The sequence below is a fragment of the Myotis myotis genome, unplaced genomic scaffold, assembly GCF_014108235.1.
Source record: "Myotis myotis isolate mMyoMyo1 unplaced genomic scaffold, mMyoMyo1.p scaffold_m19_p_12, whole genome shotgun sequence".
NCBI classification, from domain to species: Eukaryota; Metazoa; Chordata; class Mammalia; order Chiroptera; family Vespertilionidae; genus Myotis; species Myotis myotis.
The window spans coordinates 70,812,973-70,833,497 of NW_023416316.1; the positions used below are offsets into that span (position 1 = coordinate 70,812,973).

A 20,525-nucleotide genomic window follows, 5' to 3' on the forward strand; every position below is an offset into this window, starting at 1 on the left:
TACCAGTAGCCCACACTGACTGATATGCTGCCTTTGAAGGTCTGTGTGCTCCGCCAGCAGGAGCAGAATCTGAGTGCAGACACCCTGCTCTCTCCCCAGCTCAGGACTGGCTCCCTCAGCATTGCACCCTTGCTTTCCTCCTGGGACAGTATCCTTGCCCCACCCCCGCCTTGCCCACGGAGTCAGATGACTGACCGCAAGGGAAGAGTGAGTACTTAGGTGCAGGAGAGAAAACTGGGTCTTGATATGGGAGGAAAATGACTCTTTTATTTGTTTTTATTTTTTCAGGCTTAGTTTGGGGAGTGGCAGTTGAGAGACAGGAAAGCCAAGGAGAAGGAAGCACACGCTGAGAGCTGGGGGAATGGGGGAGGGGAGACATGGAGCCTGGGGCCTGAGGCAGACAGCGGGGGCAGAGGGGCTAGGCCGGTCACTGCAGGGCCTGCCACAGGGCCCTGAGCACAGACAGCAATAAGAGCCAGGTCTGGGGAGGCAAGAGGGCCGTGCCAGGCCCCGGAGAGCCTGCAGCCTGCAGAGGCCCGTATGGAAGTTGGGTGTGAGGAAGAGCAGCTGTGAGATCAGGAGGAGGTGTGAGCCTCTGGATCTCCCGGATCCAGTCAGCAAAGTAGGTAACATTGGTGAACACACTGGGGTAGATGGGATGCCGGCAGTCCAAGCCCCAGCTGGCCAGCCCTACCAGAACCCAGGCATCGAGGAGGTCACAGACGAGGGGGCTCCCGGAATCGCCCTAAGAAAGAGAGGAGAGTTAGTGGAACGACAGAGACTATGACACCAACTGGCCAGAGACTAGGACACCAATCTCTGTGAAAGTCCAGACACCAGTGTCCCACTGCAGACCCCACCAAAATCACCTTGGTGGGCACTGGAATCAGCTCAAAGAGCTTCTGATTGACCCTCAAGAAGATCCTGGATCTAAATCTAGGGATGGCCCAGAGGCCCAGGAGAGGGACCGCCCAAGGCCAATGGGAGACAGCTGCATGCCCAGGCCCAGGAAGGCTGGCCTGTGACTGAACCTGGAAGCAAGCTGAAGACTCCACAGACCCTAGCTCCTACTGCACCCTGGGCTGCAGTAGCGTATCCCCTTCCCTTGGGTCCTCTTCCTTTTTTTTTTTAATTGTTGATACTATTATGGATGTCACCCATGGTCACCCCCTCCACCAAGCCCCTGCCCCCTCTGCCATATATGTTCTTTCACTAATCTTTTCAGCTTCTTTTATCCAGTGCCCCAGCCCCTTCCCTCTGGCATTTGTCAGTCTGTTCCATGTATCCAAGCCTCTGTTTCAATTTGGTTCGTCAGTTTATTTTGTTCATAAGATTCTCCAGATTAGTGAGATCATGTGATATTTGTCTTTCTCTGACTGGCTTATTTCACTTAGCATAATACTCTCCAGGTCCATCCATGCTGTGCAAATGTAAGAGTTCCTTCTTTTTACTGCCATGTAGTATTCCATGGTGTAAATGGACCAAGGCTTTATTATCCTCTCATCTAGCGATGGGCAGTTGGGTTGCTTTTAGATCTTGGCTATTGTAAATAACGCTGCAATGAACATAGGGGTGTGTATACTCTTTCTGATTGGTGTTTCTGGAGTCTTAGTACATATTCCCAGAAGTGGAATTGCTGGGTCAAAAAGCAGTTCCATTTTTAACTTTTTGAGGAAACACATACTGTTTTCCAGTGAGTTCCCTTTTTACCACCTCCTCCCCAGCACTTGTTTGTTGATTTATTGATAGTAGCCATTCTGGCAGGTGTGAGGTGATACCTCATTGTAATTTTAATTTACTTCTCTCTGATGATTAGTGATTGGAGAAGTGACTATTCAGGTCCTTTGCTCATTGTTTTCCATTGGATTGTTTGTCTTCCTGTGTTGAGGTAAGGTCTTTTTATATTTTGGAAATTAACCCTTTATCAAATGTATTGTTGGTAAATATGTTTTCCTGTACAGTGAGTTCCCTTTTCATTTTGTTTATGGTTTCTTTTGCTGTGCAGAAGCTTTTTAGTTTGGTGTACTCCCATTTGTTTACCTTGTCCTTTGTTTCCCTTGCCCCAGGAGATCTATGAGCAAAAATATTCCTAGGAGAGATGACAAAGATTTTACCATTTATGGGTTTTTTTTCTAGGATTTTTATGGTTTCTAGACTTACATTTAAGTCTTTTACCCATTTTGAGTTTATTCTCTTGTATGGTGTAAGTTGATGGTCTAGTTTCATTTTTTTTTTTTTTTGCATGTACCCGTTCAAGTTTCCCACAACCATTTATTAAGAGACTGTCTTGACTCCATTGTGTGCTCTTGCCTCCTTTGTCAAATATTAATTGAGCATAATGGCTTGGGTTGATTTCTGAATTCTCTGTACCATTCCATTGGTCTAAATGCCTCTTCTTGTGCCAGTATTGGTTTGTTTTGATTACAGTGGCTTTGTAGTATAGTTTGATATTTTGTATCCTGATCTTTATTCTTGTTTCTCAAGATTGCTGAGGCTACCTGGGGTCTTTTTTGGTCCCATATAAATTTTTGGAATATTTGACCTAGATCTGTGTAATATGCCATTGGTATTTTAATAGGAATTGTGCTCAATCTATAAGTTGCTTTGGGTAGTACGGACATTTTAATGATGTTAATTCTACCAATCCATGAGCACAGTATATTCTTCCACTTGTTTGCATCTTCCTCTATTTCTTTTTGTGATGTCCTGCAGTTTTCTGAGTACCAGTCTTTTACCTCCTTGATTAAGTTTATTCCAAGGAATCTTATTTTTTTTGTTGCAATGGGATTGTTTGCACTTTGGGATTGTTTTTTAGTTTCTCTTTGTGAGAGTTCATTATTGGTGTACAAAAATGCCATCGATGTCTGGATGTTGATTTTGTATCCTGCTACTTTGCCAAATTCATTTATTAATTTTAGTAGTTTTTTTGGTGGAGTCTTTAGGGTTTTCTATGTACAGTATTATGTCATCTGCAAATAAGGAGAGCTTTACTTGCTCCTTTCCAGTTTGGATGCCCTTTATTTTTTCTTCCTGCCTGATCACTCTAAGATTTCCAGTACTATGTCGAATATAAGTAAGAAAGCAGACGCCCCTGTCTTGTTACTGATCTTAAAAGAAAAGCTTTTAGTTTTTGCACATTGAATATGTTGTTGGTTGTAGGTTTTTCATATATGGTCTTTCTTATGGTGAGGTATGATCCTTCTATTCCCACTTTGCTAAAAGCTTTATCGTAAATGGGTGCTGGATTTTGTCTAATGCTTTTTTCTATATCTATTGATATGATAATGTGATTTTTATCTTTTATCTTGTTTGTGTGATGTATTATATTTATTAATTTGTGAATATGGCACCAACCTTGCATTCCTGGTCAAATCCCACTTGCTCATGGTGAATGATCTTTTAATGTATTCCTGGATCTGATTTGTTAATATTTTGTTAAAGATTTTAGCATCTATGTTCATCAGAAATATTGACTACAATTTTCTTTTTTGTGGTGTCTTTAGCTGGTTTTGGTATTAGGATAATACTGGCCTCAAAAACAAAAAAAGCATGCAAGTGTTCCTTCCTCTTGGATTTTTTTTGGAATAGTTTGAGAAGGATAGGTGTTAGTTCTTCTTGAAATGTTTGGTAAAACTCTCCTGTGAAGCCATCTGGTCCAGGACTTCTGTTTGCTGGGAGATGTCTGATTACTGTTTCAATTTCATTAGTTGTCATCTGTTTACTCAGGTTTTCTGATTCTTCCTAATTGAGTTTTGAAAGATTGTATGTTTCTAGGAATTTGTCCACTTTGCCTAGGTTGTCAAATTTTTTAGCATATAGTAGTTCTTAGTGTTTTCATACCATTCTTTGTATTTCTGTTATTTCAGTGGTTAACTTCTCCTCTTTTATTTCTGAATTTATTTATTTGGGTCCTCTCTCTTTGTTTCTTAAGAATCTGGCTAAAGGTTCATCACTATTGTTTATCTTTTCAAAGAACCAATTATTGGTTTCATTGATCATTTGTATTGTTTCTTTTAGTTTCTATGTCACTTATTTCTGCTCCAATCTTTATTATTTCTTTCCTGTGCTTACTCTGGGATTACTTTGTTCATTTCATGGTTCTTTTCTACTTCTTGAAATAGGCCTGTAATGCTATGAACCTCCCTCTATGACTGCTTTCACTATGTCCCATAGATTTGGGGTTGTTGTGTGTTCATTTTTATTTGTTCACTGGTAATTTTTTATTTCTTTCTTGATCTCATTGGTAACCCATTAATTGTTTAATAACATGCTATTTAGCCTCCAGGTGTTTGACATTTTTGAATTTTTATTGGAGCTGATTTCTAGTTTCATGCCATTGTGATCTGAGAAGATACTTGCTATAATTTCAATCTTCTTGAATTTGTTAAGACTTATTTTATGTCCTAACATGTGGTCTATCTTTGAGAATGTTCCATGTGCCCTTCAGAAGAATGTATGTTCTGCTGCTTTGTGATGAAATGTCCTATAAATATCAATTAAGCCTATCTGTTCTAGTGTGTTGTTTAAGATCTCCGTTTCCTTGTTCATTTTTTGTCTGGAAGACCTATCCAATGATGTCAGTGGGGTGTTGAAGTCCCTGACTATTACTGCATTGCTGTTGACATCACTCTTAAAGGCTACCAATAGTTTATTGTTTGTTTGTTTTTTAATACTCACCGAGGATATTTTTTCATTGATTTTTAGAGAGAGTAGAAGAGAGAGGGAAAGACAGAGAGAAACATCGATGTGAGAGAAACACATCGATTGGTTGCCTGCATGCGCCCGACCAGGGCCTGGCCTTCCTGGACGTTCTTTGGTGCAAGCCAATGTCAGACACTTTCCACGCTTGGCAAATCTGTGCAAAGCTACAAGTGATCCACAGTGTGTGGCTGCCTTAGCTAGCGTTAGCTGCACACGGGAAGGACCACGCTGTGATTTAAAGCTAGCCTTTACCAGCATGGAGCACAAGGGTAGGTTAGCTAATGTCCCAAGGCACCCTGAGATCTGCCTCTGCCTGCCTCTGCCTCCTGGCCTGCTGCCACTCTTAGTCACTGGAAAGGCTCAGTTTCTTGGAATCAGGAGGATGAGATCCCTGGATCTCCTGTGAGGAAGAGATGCCATTTATACTTAGGGAAGATGGTGTCTGTGTTTCCCTGCCCCGGAGCCACAAGTCTGAGTCTATCCCAGATCTTTTCCTTGACCTCAGCAGGGCAGAACCCCTAGTAGCAGGAGGGTGAGACTTCCCAAGTTCAGAGGTTGGTTCTGCCAGAAGCCAACAGGGTGTTTCTATTGGTTCTCCCACAAGGGCAAGTGCCAGTCAGGTTCCTGGGAAAGTGGGAAGAATGACCCTCCTCAAAAGCCAGTCACTGACCCCCCCTAAGTCTGCCCAGCCTTATATGGACTGGCCTATGCTGCTGTCTCCTCAGCAGGGCTTAAGATGCAAGGTGGAGTGAGCAGGATTCCAGAGGGTGTGGTAGTTGGTTTTCTCCCGGCTGATGCTGCTGGGAGGGGCTTGCTCCTCTCAAGAAAAACGTCTGCTGTAGTATCAGAGGATGACCCAGCACAGGGATCCTGGCAGCTGCTCCTCCATGTCTCTCAAAGCCACCCACTCCAGACTCTCTTCAGGTGACTCAAGTCTGCACTGCTCTCCCTCCACCAGAGCCCAGAGTGAGTGACTGCAATATAAAATCTTGCATGTTAGCCCTTTGAAAAGTGGCTTTTTCTCCTTGGCAGGCAAAAACCCTGCTGTCTTTCAGAGCTGGGTGCTACCTGGGGTCCTGTTCCTGGCTCTGGTGCTCTGAGCTGCAGAGCCCGGTCTGGGGTCTAGGCTTCACGCCTCTCAGGGGGAACCTCCCACTGCTGAGATATCCCTCCCTAAACTTCGTCTGCTCCCAGGGGAGTGGGCCAGCACTTCTCATGTTTCCCCTCTTCCTACAAGTCTCAAGATGGCTTCCTCTGCCCATCTGTGATTAAAAGTCTCCTCTTCAGATAATCTTCAGTTGGTAATTCAGGGAGATTTTTCCCCAATTTTGTTTTATTTTCAGTTTGGTTCAGGGAGGAGGTGTGTGAAAGATCCACCTACTATGCCACCATCTTCCTTTTCCATTCATTTTGGCATTTGGTTTGCTACCAGCTTCTTTAGAAATTGTGTATGTTGAAGCCTGGTGGAGGCAACCTGCATTGATGGGGGAGTGGGAAGGGGTCTCCAATAAGCTTATGGGGCTTACTGAGGTCCTGAAAGGCTATTAGGGAAGGACCACCTGGTTGGAAGTCCCCTCACTTCATTGGCCAAAGGGAAACACTATCCTCTGGAGGTGAGGGAGCAGGGACCACAACTGAGCTTGGTCACTCTTCCACCCGCCCATCCAACCTGCACGGAGAGTATCCATGGCAGTCTCTGCACTTGAGAGCACAGGGGTGATAAAGTAAGGCCCCTCCCTCATTGTGCTTTGTAAACAAGCCAGTTTGCCCACTATGGTCAGATGTGACAACCAGCCATGGAAGGGATAGGGGCAGGGATCGGGAGGGTATCTCATCTGGTGATGACATCAGGATTTTTTGAGCTGATGCTCTAAACAGGAAACAACCTACATTTCTGATGCAAGAGCAGAGGGAACAGTAAGTGCAAATGAGGAAATTGGACTTGCCAGGTAGATGGGAGACGGAGCAGCGAGGCTGGCTGTGTGGGGAGCAGGGTGTGCAGAGAGAGAGGATCTGGGTCACAGGGCTTTATACCAAAGGGGTTAGGTTTTCCCCCAGGGGAGAGCTGTACTCGGGGGTGGGGAGAGGGTGACCTGACCTGTCTAGGTGTATCCTTCTGCTGTGCTGGAGAATGGACAGTGCTGAGCATGAGTTAAAGAGGGAAGACCAGTCAGAAGGTGACCCCAGGGGTGAGAGGTAATTGATGGGGAGTGACACAGTCAGATTTGGGATAATATTTTGAAGGAGGGGCCAAGAGGACATGACAAATCTAAGCCTTCCTCATCAACCAGTCAGAAGGTGCAGAGAGAGTAGGGAGCAGGCTGAGCATGGGGCCCTGGGATCGCCAGCATTTCATGGTGGGTGGGGAGGTGACCAGGAGCAGAGCAGAACAGCTATTGAGTTTGGGGCCCGGGTAAGGTGAGTGAGACCTCTTGATGTGCTGAGTGAGAAGACTCAGGACAAACTTGCTCTGGCAAGAACAAGGCTGGTGGGGACGTTGGCCACATGGCTTGGGTGGTATGCTGGGGACACAATTGGGTAGAGTGGATCAGAGACTCGCTGCTGTCCCAGGAGTCTTTTCGGGGGGAAAGGCAGAGAAATTGGGCAATAACAGGAGGAGATTTCTGCTGTGAATTCACACAATGGTCATGAAAGGGAGAGACAGGGGACATAGCAGGAGAGCTCTGGGTGCCCAGAGCTCAGGAGGGGTCAGCTGGACATGAGACTCGGCAGAGATGAAGGATGAGGGGTGCAGGAAGCAGGACTGGGAAGATGAACAGGCGCTAGTCTGACTGCTCCAATGCTCTTGGTGAGATAAGAAGCAAGCTCCCCAGCTGGCAGAAAGGGCGGGGGGATGATGGCTAGAAGAAGAGAGAAGCGTTCTTACTGTGGTTTGCAAAGAATGATTCCATCCCTGGAACCTGTGATTATGTTATCTTATGCAGCAAGACACTTTGCCCGTGTCATTGAATTGGGGATTTTGAAAAAGGAAGGTTACCCTGGATCATCTGGGCAGGACCAATATAACCCCTAGGTCCCCATGAGAAAAGAGGGAGGCAGGAGATCAGAGTCAGAGAAGGTGATGTGACAACAGGAGCAGAGGTTGGAGTGATGCTTTTTGAGGAGGAGGAAGAAGCCAAGAGCCAAGGAATGTGGGCAGCCTCTAGAAGCCAGGAAGAGTAAGGAAACATTCTCCCCTAGGGCCTCCAGAAGGAACCAGACTCACCCACATCTTGGTTTTAGACTTTGGACCTGCAGACGTGTAAGATGACAAATTTCTGTTGTTTTAATCACCCTGTTTGAGGTGATTTGTCACAGCGGCTCCAGGAAACTCACACTTGGGGTCTTCTTGGACAGTGAGACGCACCATCATTGCCTCAGCTCTTCCCTTCAGTGTCCCCACCCCCAGCTGCCTGAGGCCAGGGGAGAACCTGGTCCCTGTCTAGGGAAGTGGTCCCTGTCCACTCCAAGCCTCAGCCACACACATGGATGGGCTATGTGGTTGCCAAATGGCAATGGATTCTGGGCCAGTCTAGGAGAGTTTGCAAAGGCTCCAATAGCCTACTGGCCCCAGGGGAGCCCTCAGAAGGCAGAGGAAACACCAGCACTCACATATGCCATGCACTAGCTTAGAGACAGAGCGAACTGTGTGTGTGTGTGTGTGTGTGTCCAGTAGGGCAGGGGAGTGAATTCCACCTTGGTTGAGAGGACAGGTGTAAGACAGGCCCAGAAGAGCAAGTATAACTCAGATAGAGAGGCAGACAAGGAAGGAAAATGAAAGCCAGCACTTGTTAACCATCTACGAAATTCCAGGTACCAAACCTTAACAAGTGGAGGCTCTTAGCAACCCCATTTCATGGGTGAGGAGACATAGCTACGGTCACAGTGCCAATAAACAACAGATTGAAGACTGGAACCAGGTATGTCCTGCCCCACAGTCCTAGCTCCAAATCACCCTGTGGTCCCAACTCTCCTTAGAACTGTTTCTGAGTGCCCCATGTAGGCGGAGGGGCACTTCAGGGGAAAGAAGGAAGCCCAGAGTGGAGGATGAGGTCCAGAGCAGGTAAAGATGAATCTAGAAGATGAATCCAATTGGAATCTCAAGGACAGGCTGTGGTGACCTAAAGGCTGAGGGAGGAGGGATGGACTCCCAGGTGTCCAGCACATTTGTGTCCTCAGCCTGGGAAGAAACTAGAGGAGGAGCAGGATCAAGGGGCAGACAAAGTGCACTGGCCCTGAGCTCCATGGGCATGGCCTTTGCAGGAGAAGGCAGGCGTAGGACAAGACTGGAAGGGAGATTTAGGGTGACTGCTATATGAGGACTCAGGGGCTGAGCCCTTTGCTCCACCTCTGGGAGCAGCTAATTGTGAGGAGGATGGGCCAGGGCAGAGAGCCAGCAGGTCCATACCATTAGCTATGGACTAGAAACCAAAGCCCCTGGGTCTACCTTCTCCAGAGGGCAAGTGGCCAAGCTTCCACCCTCTGACTCAGCAGCTCACTGGGCAGGACTGAAAACAGCTGTCCACAAAGACTCCCCATAGGCCAGGTGCATCTCATCCCTCCTGTCTGCCTTTCCTGGGGCTGTCACAACACCTCACCATAAACTGGCGGCTTACAAGAACAACAGAAATTTATTTTCTTACAGCTCTGGAGGCCAGAAGTCTGTAGTCAAGTGTCTCTGTGTCTTTCCCTCTTCTTATATGAACATCAGTCACTGGATTCAGGGCCTGCTCTAAATTCACAATGGTCTCATCTCAAGATTCTTCCTTAAGCACAATGGCAGAGACCCTATTTACAAGTGAGGTCACATCCTGAGGTTCCAGATGACATGAATTTGGGAAACACTATTCAACCCTCTACACCATCCTTTCAACAATTCGGTGAAGGAAGCCTCGAGATCCACGCTATGAAGGAGGACACTGAGGTTACAGGGAAGAGACATGTAGTAGAGCAAATATAATGTTAAGACACAAATGATGAACAAATGGGAATAAATTCGACTTATGTAAAATTTGGAATCTAATCTAAGGTGTTAAAAGTGAAGATGGTGGTTCCCTGGGATGCTGGTGAAAGGAAGGGGGCATGAGTGGGGCATCCGGGGAGTAGGTCACATGTGTCAGTATGTGAACATTCATTAAACTATATACTTAATAATTATATATTCTTTTGAATGTACATTACATTTCAATAACATTTTTAAAATATGCCTTGCCCTAACCGGTTTGGCTCAGTGGATAGAGCGTCAGCCTGCGGACTCAAAATATGCCTTAAAAATAGATGCTGTTTGCCCTAGCTGGTTTGGCTCAGTGGATAGAGTGTTGGCCTGCGGACTGAAGGGTCCTGGGTTCGATCCCAGTCAAGGGCACATGCCTGGGTTGCAGTAAAGGGCATGCAGGAGGCAGCCAATCAATAATTCTCTCTCATCATTAATGTTCTTATCTCTCTCTCCCTCTCCTTTCCTCTCTAAAATCAATAAAAATATTTTTTTTAAAAAATAGATGCTGTTTGAAGGCCTTCCAGCAGACACTGTCATGGGGGATGGGCATAAGAAGGGACTAGCCTAGGGGACACTGCTGAGGGATGGAGCCCAGGAAAAACATGCAGAGGGAGGAAACGGGAAGTACCAGGGGTCTCACGAAGGGAGTAGAGACAATACAGGCTTCCCTGGGGAAACTGAGGCCTGAGCTCAGGCAAAGGAAGAACAGAAATGGCCTCACTCACTTGGCAGATGGCTTTTCCTGTCAAGATGTCCCCGGCACACAGCATCTCCTCGTGCACAGAGTTGGTCTTGCCTGTGCCAAGTCTTTGTCCATATAACATATTACATAACTTGTTCTCAATGAGACCCACCTTGCCCTCCTGGAGATGGAAGGGCGGGAGTAGTTGCTCTGTGAGAATAAGGAGATCAGTGAAGTGCACTGTAGCCTAGCTGGAGAGACCAGGCTACGCTGAACCCCCACTCTGTCCTAGTGCTAACCACTGCCCCCTACACACGAGGTTTTCTCAGCACAGCTGAGCATGCTACATGGCTTCAGTCTTCTACCTATCCTCTATCACTCCTGTCCTGTTTCTCAAGCATTTTTAAACTCATCCTATTCCCTCCACCTCTCTCATAACAATAGACCATACCTCTTCTATTCCACAAAGATAAAAGGCAAATCCTACCAATGCATGCCATTCACTGGGGTTTAGCAACCATTCACCAACCCACCTACCCTTTCATGACAATCTCATACATTCTCCATTTTTCTATCATTAATCTTTCCCCTACTTCCATCTACGAATTCCTCCATTCACCTACCCATCTTTCCTCATATCCGCATCCATCCACTCACCCTTCAATCTACTTGCTTATCACTCACCATTTCATCCAACCCTCTATCATTCTCCTACCCATCCTTATCTCCATCTACCAATTTATCTGCTCACTCCATCTATTCTCCACCCATCCACCCACCCATCCATCTTCCCTTCTACCTATGCATCATCCCACCTACACACACCCTATCCATCGTCTCATCCAGTCACTCACCTATTCATCTCTTTCTGCTGGGTATCTTTTAGACACTAATGATATAGGGAAACATATTTGTTGGGGGATACAGGGTAAGTGGTATAAATTTAATTATTTTCCATCTAATAAGTAGTGTGAAGCAAATAAAACAGGAAGATGTGATAGTAGGGATTATCTATTTTAGCTCACATGATCAAGTGCAACTCCTCAGAGGAGGAGCTGAGTTGTAAATGTAAAGTAGAAATGAGTCATGCAAAGATTATTAGGGAGAGCCAGTGAAGCAGAGAAGATAGCCAAGGTCAAGGCCCTGAGATGAGGAAGACCTCGGCATGTTCAAGGCAGGAAGGAGGCCTTGTGGCTGTGATGGTGTGTGTAAGGGACGCAGTAGGAGATGAGGCAGAGAGTGATGGGAGCCAACATCATGCAGGCGCTGATAGCTAAGGTATAGAGTTTGTATTGTTTTCTACGCACAGGTAACAAAGCACTTAGGGTGCTGAGGGGGAAAGTGACATGGCTCATGTTTTAAAGCAAATAGTCAGCTGAATAGAGACTAAAGCAGAGAGCACAAGGTCAGAGCTGGAAGACCAGTCTGGAGTCTTTATTCATATAACGTATTTGAACCAGGGTGGCAGCAGTGCGGTAGCTACCAGGTGCCAAGCCCTGTGGCACAGGTTGTGATCTCACAACAAGTAAGATGTGGTTCCTTCTATCAAGAAAGAACCAGACTGTGTGTGTGTGAATTGCACATGCATGTGTGTAGTGTGTGTGTGTGTGTGAGAGAGAGAGAGAGAGAGAGAGAGAGAGAGAGAGAGAGAGAGAAATATTGGGTCCCCGGTTGTCCTATTATTAGGGGGAGTTCCTACAACTTAGTAGGCAAAGGCCAGGGGTGCTGGCATCTCCCACTCAATGAAGACATGGTCTGTACAAAATGCCTGTAGCACCTCTGTTGAGAAAGACCATACCAAATTATGACCTTACAAATAATTACAAATATATATTACATTTCCCTTTACACCATGAGCATTTCTCCAAGTTACTAACACTCTTTTCTTTAAAAAACACTCTTGCCCATAAGTCTTTGCCTATATTTCTCCTCTCAGTCTAAAACATCACACTTGTTTTCTGTGTTATTCAGTTCACCTAATAAGGCTATGAAGTAGACAATTTGCCAAAGTGAAGTTCTGAGGGTTCTTAAGTGGCAATCATTCTAACTTGATTATGCAATATCAGAAGCCAGAAGCCATAAATGTGTGTGTGTGTTCCATTTTTCCCAAGCACCTTCTCGGGTCATGGGAAAGCTGGGTGCTGGGCAGTGGCCTGGAATGGGACAGGCCCCCAGCATCACCTACAAGTAGAACCAAGTCATCTCAGATCTATGGCTGATTAAAAACCTTGAAATCAAGAACCATGAAGACTCTAAGAACCCAGATTCTTGATTCCAAATCTCAAATATCCTTCAGAATCACACACTTTTCAGAACTAGAACTAGAATGGTCCAGGCCTTTGGAAAAGAGGCATAGAGGGCCAAGGACCAGTGGCATCTTTGTGTGGGGACATTTCAGTCTCAGCTATTCCTCCCTTCTTCCTGCCTCCTCCTCCTTTCTTTTCCCTTCCTCCCTCTCCCCCTCCCCACTTTCATCCCACAACCTCTCCCACACCCCCTCACTGTCCTCGCTGAGCATTCCCCAGCCGGTTATCCAGCAGGACAAGTGGCTAGGCAGCTGTATTCCAGGGGTTGGGAGGCAGGCGGGGCTGATGTAGGAGGTGAAGTTCACAGGCAGGTGCAGTTGCAACATGGCTATGTCATTCCCGAAGGGGTGGAACTTCTCAAAGTCTGGGTGCATGATAATCCTGTTCACAGACATCTTCCGGGCGTGCTGCGTGTGCTGGTACAGCTGGGTGCTTCCCAACAGAACCTGGTAGTCCTCTGGGGCACTGGTTTTACTGGAGGGGGAATGGCCCACAGTCACCATCATCTCTGAGTGTGTAGGCCAGCTCTCTCTCCCTGCATCCTTGTCTAACTGCCCACATTCCTGTGGACCCCTCTGTCCTACATGACCCCTTTCACACTGTCAGGAGCCCTTCTTTCCTGAGGCTGGTTGATAGTCCACTCACAACCTCAGGGCACATGGCTTCCCCATCACGCCCTAGAACTGAAGGAACAGAGATTCCTAATGCTAGAAGCGTCTTCGGTGGGACCATCACATCAGGCTTTGGCTCAATCCTAGCTCTAACCTGACCCTTCTCAAGTCTCCCGTGACCTACCTCCTGGCCCAAACACTTCCTGCCCTTCCTTTATTTAAACACCTTCTCTCCAAGGGCTGCTTGTTCAATTGGTTAAAAGCACTCACAAAAGATGTGTAAATGAGCAAATGAGTGCAGGAATCAAAACCTCACCTTGTTCCCTGAACACAAATGATAAAGCTTCCCACCTTCCTGACTGTTCACATGGTTCATCCACTTGGAAAACCCTTCCCCGTGCTCCTCGTGCCCAAAACCCTTCTTCTCAGGCAAGCCCCTCCTGCTCCACACCCACTGAAGGCTGTGCTCCCTCCCTCTCCCATGGGGTGAGCCCTTCCCACCCCAGGCCGGGCTTTCTTTCCTGACAGAATGGAGGCATGGTGGAGTAGGGTCCTGCCACCCCCTATGCCACAGAGGGTGTCACATGGAGTGTGGCACAGAGAAGGTGCCAATAGGACTCTGGGCTCTCAAAGCCAATTGGTACATGAGCTCCAACTCCCTGACTTAGGCTGTGATGACTCTGCTTCCTTGGGCTCCTTCCTTCTCTGTTAGAAACTAGGCACCAGAAGGACCGGAGGAGTTAAGATTCCTGAGGGGCCATGTCACTCTCTAACGTCAGAGAGTCCCACCTCCCACCCACTCAGTCTGGCACCACAGTTCCTCCCAGGCATGCACTTTTGCTGAAGTGATGAGAATTGCCTAGCTGTTGGCTGTCCTTGCAACCCCAGGCCCCAACCCAGTCAGGAATACAAGGGCATTAAGGAGAAGCCATTCTCTGAGGCAGCAAAGAGCCGGTCCACAGTGTATGGCAGCTTGGATGGACACTGCCAATCTCTTGCTGGACAGGCGCAGGGGCTCAGGATGAAAGATGAGGAGGGTCTGGGCAGGTGAGTGGGGAAGACATTCCAGGTTGTGAAGACATTCATCACCCCTTTATTCCTCTTCCCCTGCATCTTCCTCCCCTACCAGCCCATCTGCTGCAGCCCCAGGAAGGAGGACTCACTTGAGAAAGCAGTGGGCAGTGGAAACCAGCCAGAAGGAGTCGATGAGGACTGCTCCGCAGATGTGTGTGTTATGGTACAGCAGGCTGGCCTGCCATGGCCACTGGCCAGCCACCACGTCCTGGCCACCATAGATCTTCCCCATCACCTTGGGCTTCCCACACACTGTGGAGAAATCCCCCTGGCCTATGATAGAGAAACTGGTGGTATTCCAAATGCCACTACCAGGGAGGCCCTTCTCCACCTCACACATGGGAAAAGCAAGGCCAAGGGTCAAGTGGCCTGGCAAAAATCACAGGACTGCCTGGACTCTGCCTTCACTGGCTGCTGCTAAGGACTGGGCAGCAGAGCACAGCTGAGAAAACCCTGTAGGCTGGACAAGGGAAACATAGGTGGCCACAGCAAGCATCTACTGGATGACAGATACCTCAGAGTGGGCCTTCCAAGGCTCACATATCACAGACCCTATTTCCCCATGCTACACACACTCTGAAGATCAAAGACCTAAAGGTCTCAGAGGGTAACAATGTGCCTTGCTCAAGATCATGGCTTCTAAGTGTCTGTGCACCGCCTCCCCCCAACCTCACCCCAGTCTCTCAGGCCAAGAGGCTCACAGGCAGGAGTCTGGTGCTGTGGGATGTGGAGAAATGCATTCCTCCTCTATGACTCAAATTCTCCATTTCTGAAAGAAGAGGAGGTAGCACTGTTGGAGCTCCTAAATTTATAAAGCAAATATTGAGGGACATAAAAGGGGAGATTGACAGTAACACAGCAATTCTAGGGGATTTTAACACCTCATTGACATCAATGGATAGATAGATTATCCAAACAGAAAATCTACAAGGAAACAGCAGCCTAAAATGGCAGATTAGACCAGATGACTTTAATTGATATGTTTGGAGCATTTCACCCCAAAGCAACAAAATGTACATTCTTTTCAAACACACATGGGATATTTTATAGGACAGATCACATATTAGGATAGAAAAAGAGTCTGAATAAATTTAAGAGGATTTTAATTATATCAAGCTTCTTCTCCAACCACAATGATATGAAACTAGAAATCAATTATAAGAAGAAAACTGAAAAACACACAAACACATGGACGTTAAATAACATGCTACTAAACAATTAATGAGTTAACAACAAAATCAAAAAGGAAATCAAAAGATACTTTGAGAGAGCCAGCCACTGTTGCTCAATGGTTGAGCATCAACCTATGAACCAAGAGGTCACAGTGTGATTCACGGTCAGGGCATATGCCTGGGTTGTGGACTCGATATCCAGTAGGGGGTGTGCAGGAGGCAGCGCCAGTGATTCTCTCTGATCATTGATGTTTCTATCTCTCTCTCCCTCTCCCTTCCTCTCTGAAATATTTCATTTATATCAAGACACTTTGAGACAAAAGAAAGTGAAAACATAATGCCCCCAAATCTATGGGACCCAGTAAAAGCAGTTCTAAGAGGGAAATTCATAGCAATACAGGCCTCCCTCACGAAACAAGAAAAATCTCAAATATACAATATAAACTTACACAATCTAAACTTCCTGAAGGAACTAGAATAAGAACAACAAACAAAGCTCAATGTGAATAGAAGGAAGAAAATAACAGAGTAGAAATGAACAAAAATAAGAGTCCTAAAAAGCATTATAAAACATCAAAGAAATCAATAGCTGCTTCTCCGAAAAGATTAAAAAAAATTGATAAAGCTTTAAACCAGACTCATCAAGAAAAAAAGAGAACCTAAATAAATAAAATCATAAATGAAAGAGAAGTGACAGCTAACACCACATAGATGTGGGAAACCACCCATTGTCTTCACTAGCAGAGAAGTGCAAACAAGGATCCCAGAACGCTGGTGAACCTTGAACCCATGGCAAGGGCCTGAGTTATGCACTGATTGTCTAGTCCTGACAATGGGGGCTCAAGCTATTTCCTGATCAAATAGTCTCAGAGTAAATCCTTCTAATATTTACTGACCTTTAAGATAGTCTGTCTGCTACTGCAATTGCCTGCCTAAGGGCTTTGTGTGTAACCAAAGTTGAATAAAAGGCTGGTGAGGCCTGAGCACCAGTGGAAGTCCTTCCCCTTGAGTTGGGCTTGCCCGCCTGGCCCCCCAGCATTTCCAAATTATCTCTTGTCTTGTCTCTTTCATTTGTGTGTGGCTCCTCTTCCAGATCCTGAACCCTGAACCACGCAGGACATGGGGGAACTATTACACAATAGATACAAAGGATTATAAGAAAATAATACAAACAATTGTAGGCCAACACTTTGGACAATCTGGAAGAAATGGATAAATTCCTAGCAACCTACAATCTTCCAAGACTGAATCAAGAGAAATAGAACATCTGAGCAGACCAATCAAAACAGTTATAATAATAATAATAACCTCACAAAAAACAAAAGTCAGGACCAGATGGCATCATAGGCAAATTTTATCAAACATTCAAAGAAGAACTAACACCTATCTTTCTCAAAGTATTACAAAACTCCCAGAGGAGAGAAGCTTCCCAAATTCATTTTATGAGACCAGCATTATCTTGATCCCCAAAACAAAGATATCACCAAAAGAGAAAATTATAAGCCAATATCCTTGATAAACGTAAGTGCAAAAATTCTTTAAAAAATAGTAAACTGGACTTAGCAAAATATGAAAAAGATCATACACCACGATCAAGTGGAATTTATTCCTGGAAGGCAAGATGGGGTCAGTATCCACAAACCAATTAATGTGATGCACCACATAAACAAAATGAAGGATAAAAAATTTACATGATCATATCAATAGATTCCGAAAAAGCATTTGGAAAAATCCATCATACACTCATGATTAAAAACGTTCAGCAAAGTTGGAATAGAGGGAACATACCTCAACATAATAAAGGCCACATGTGACAAGCACACAGCTAACATCATAGTCAACAGTGAAAAGCAAAAAGCATTTTCCTTAAGATCAGGAGTGAGACAAGGATGTGCCCTTTCACCACTTTCATTCAACAATAGAGGCCTGGTGGATGAATTCATGCACCGGTGAGGTCCCTTGGCCTGGCCTGTGCCCTCTCGCAATCCAGGACCCCTCAGGAGATGTTGGACTGCTGGTTTCAGCCCAATCCCAGAAGGCCAGGCTGAGGGACCCCACTGGTGCACGAATCTGTGCACCAAGCCTTTAATGCGCGTATAAGATCTTTGGTTAATCTCTTCCTGCCCTCCCCCTTCCCCTTTCCCTCTGAGATTCATCATTCTTTTCCATGTTTCCATGCCTGTGCATTGAGCGTCTGCCCCCTGGTTGTCAGTGTGCATCATAGCTACCGGTCGAATGGTTGAATGGTTGCTTAGGCTTTTATATATGTAGATAGTATTGACATCCTAGCCACAGCAATCAGACAAGAAAAAGAAATAAAGGGCAGCCGTGACAAGTTTGGCTCAGTGGGTAGAGCATCAGTCTGTGGACTCAAGAGCCCAGGCTTCGATTCCTGTCAAGGGTATGTACCTTGTTTGCGGGCACATCCTCAGTGAGGGATGTGCAGGAGGTGGCTGATCGATGTTTCTAACTCTCTATCCCTCTCCCTTCCTCTCTGTAAAAAATCAATAAAATATAGTAAAAAGAAAAGAAATAAAGGGCATCAAAATGGGAAAGGAAGAAGTAAAATTATCATCATTTGCAGATGACATGATACTATATAGAGAGAACCCTAAAGATTCCACCAAAAACTACTAGAACTGATAAATGAATTTAGTAAAGTAGCAGCATATAAAAATTATTACATTTTATATACCAATAATGAGCTATCAAAAAGAGAAATTAAGAAAACAATCCTATTTACAACTGAATTAAAAAACCCACCTAAAAATAAATTTAGCCAAGAAGGTATAAGACCTGTACTCAGAAAATTATAAGACATTGAAGAAAGAAATTGAAGAAGATACAAACAAGTGAAAGCATATACTGTGCTCATGGATACAAAGAATTCACATCGTGTAAATGTCCATATTACCCAAAGCAATCTATAGATTCAATGCAATCCCTATCAAAATGCCACTTGCATTTTTTCACAGAACTAGAACAAATGATTCTAAAATTTATATGGAACAACAAATTTTTCTGAATAGCCACAGAAACCTTGAGAGAAAAGAACAAAGTTGGGCATATCATGCTACCTGATATCAAATTGTACAACAAAGCTATAGTATCAAAACAGCATGGTGTTGGCATAAAAAAGAGACACATATATCAATGGAACAGAATAAAGAGCCCAGAAATAAATCCACATTCATATGTCCAATTAATTTTTGAAAAGAAAGCAATAATATACAATGGGGTAAAGACAGTCCATTCAGTAAGTGGTGTTGAAAAGACTGGACAGATGCATGCAAAAGAGAGAGAGAGAGGGAGAGAGAGAGAGAGAGAGAGAGAGAGAGAGAGAGAGAGAGAGAGAGAGAGGAATACCACCTTCTTACACCATATACAAGCATAAACTCAACATGCTTTAAAGACTAAAATGTAAGACTCCAAACCACAAAACTTCTATAAGAAAACATAGGCAGTAAACTCCTTGACATTTATCTTAATTTTTTTTTCTATATACCTCCTTGGGCAAAGGAAACCAAATAAAAAATAAACAAATGGGATTACTTCAAACTAAAAATGTATTGCACAGGCCAGTGTTTCTGAGTGGTTAGAGCATCAGCCCATATACCGAAGGGTCCTGAGTTTGATTTCCAGTTAAGAGCACATCCCCAGCCCCCAGTCCAGATGCATGTCTCTCACATTGATGATTCCCTCTCACATTAATGTTTCCCTCTCTCACTCTCTCCCTTCCTCCTCCCCTCCTTCCCTCCCTCCCTCTTATTCTCTCTAAAAATCAATGGGAAAAAATATCCTCAGGTGAGGGTTAACAACAAAGATGTCAGGAGGATGTAGAGTGCAGTGTAGGGAATGCAGTCAATAATGCTGTAATACCTATGTATGATGCCAGGTGGGTACTAGACTTGATAGGGATTATTTCATAAATTATATAGATGTCTAACCCCTATGAAGCACACCTGAAGCGAATATAAAATGATATTCAATGTCAAGTGTAGTTGAAAAATAAAAAAAGTGGGGTGGGCTCTGACTATAACCCTGGTTCTAGGACTCACACCTGAGAAGGATGGGTGCAGGGGTGTGTCCAGACGCTCTGAGAGGTGAATCCTTGTCCAGGGCTGTGCTTGCGCCTCCGGAGGGGACTGGGACCCCCGGCCTGACTCGGGGCCCCTCCTTCAGCGGTCCTGGTGCTCTCCTCTCCCCAGCGCCAGTTCCACGCCCCGCCCCCATGTCCTGGGGCAGTTCCCACCAGAGGCCGGGAGTGGAGGAGGCGCTGAGACCACCTTCGCTGAGTGGTCTCTAGGCTGCCGAGTGAAGGGGAGGGCAAAGGGGAGGACGACTGGGGTGACCCGGGCCCCGGATCCGTGTCCCAGCCCAGCAGTGTCCAGAATTCACCCCACACAACGCCGCCCATGTACCTGGGGCTCCCGGGGCCAACCGCTGCACCGTGGGGGCGGGGGCACCGCTCTCCACTGTCTCGCCTGGAGCTGAGGCAGGGGTGGCCGTGGCCAGGGACCGTCTCGGCCCCGGGGCGACCCAGGGCAGTAGCAGCAGTAGCCAGAGCAGGTCCACTGGCCAACCTGGGCCTCGGCCTCCACATGTCCACTTCTCCTTGCCCATCGCCAGGGTCACTGAACTCGACCTGACCCCGCCCTGACCCTGGCCTTGACCCCGCCCTGACCCTGACCTTACTCCCACTTCAGCCCAGTCTTGGCCCTGGCCCTGACCCATCCCTGGGTCTGCCCTAACCCCCTAGCCTCCCTGCCCCAAACTGGCCCACTCTGACCTAGCCCTGGCCCAGCCCTGACCCCAGCCGTGGCTACTCAGGTAATGGGCTCCTGACCGCAACTGTGCCTGACCTTTGACCAGGAGGTTGTATGGCCTGGACCACAGTGCTCCTATGAATTAATCATAAAAGATAGTGGACCGCATGGAAATATGGGAAAGGGTATGAAAAGGTAATTCATGGAAAAGGAAATT

General features: G+C 46.0%; 1 protein-coding gene across 1 annotated transcript; it reads right to left on the reverse strand.

Annotated features, from left to right (window-relative positions):
* Positions 1-427: 427 nt before the first annotated feature.
* Positions 428-20,165, reverse strand: PRSS47 (serine protease 47). Its single transcript, XM_036330729.1, has 5 exons — positions 19,964-20,165; positions 14,460-14,643; positions 12,882-13,159; positions 10,423-10,589; positions 428-745 (listed from the first exon to the last, which is right to left on the reverse strand). The coding sequence occupies exons 1-5, from the start codon at positions 20,163-20,165 to the stop codon at positions 428-430; spliced, it is 1,149 nt and encodes a 382-aa protein (XP_036186622.1).
* Positions 20,166-20,525: the final 360 nt, after the last annotated feature.

Bases quoted from the DNA above. Each gene is read 5' to 3' on its own strand.
- PRSS47 (XM_036330729.1), bottom strand. From the start codon at position 20,165: ATGGGCAAGGAGAAGTGGACATGTGGAGGCCGAGGCCCAGGTTGGCCA. The intron at 14,644-19,963 runs GTACATGGGCGG...TCTCTATCATAG, and splicing joins GTTGGCCCCGGGAGCCCCAG to GCCAGGGGGATTTCTCCACA. The intron at 10,590-12,881 runs GTGAGGGGGTGT...TTATTCTCACAG, and splicing joins GGGAATGCTCAGCGAGGACA to AGCAACTACTCCCGCCCTTC.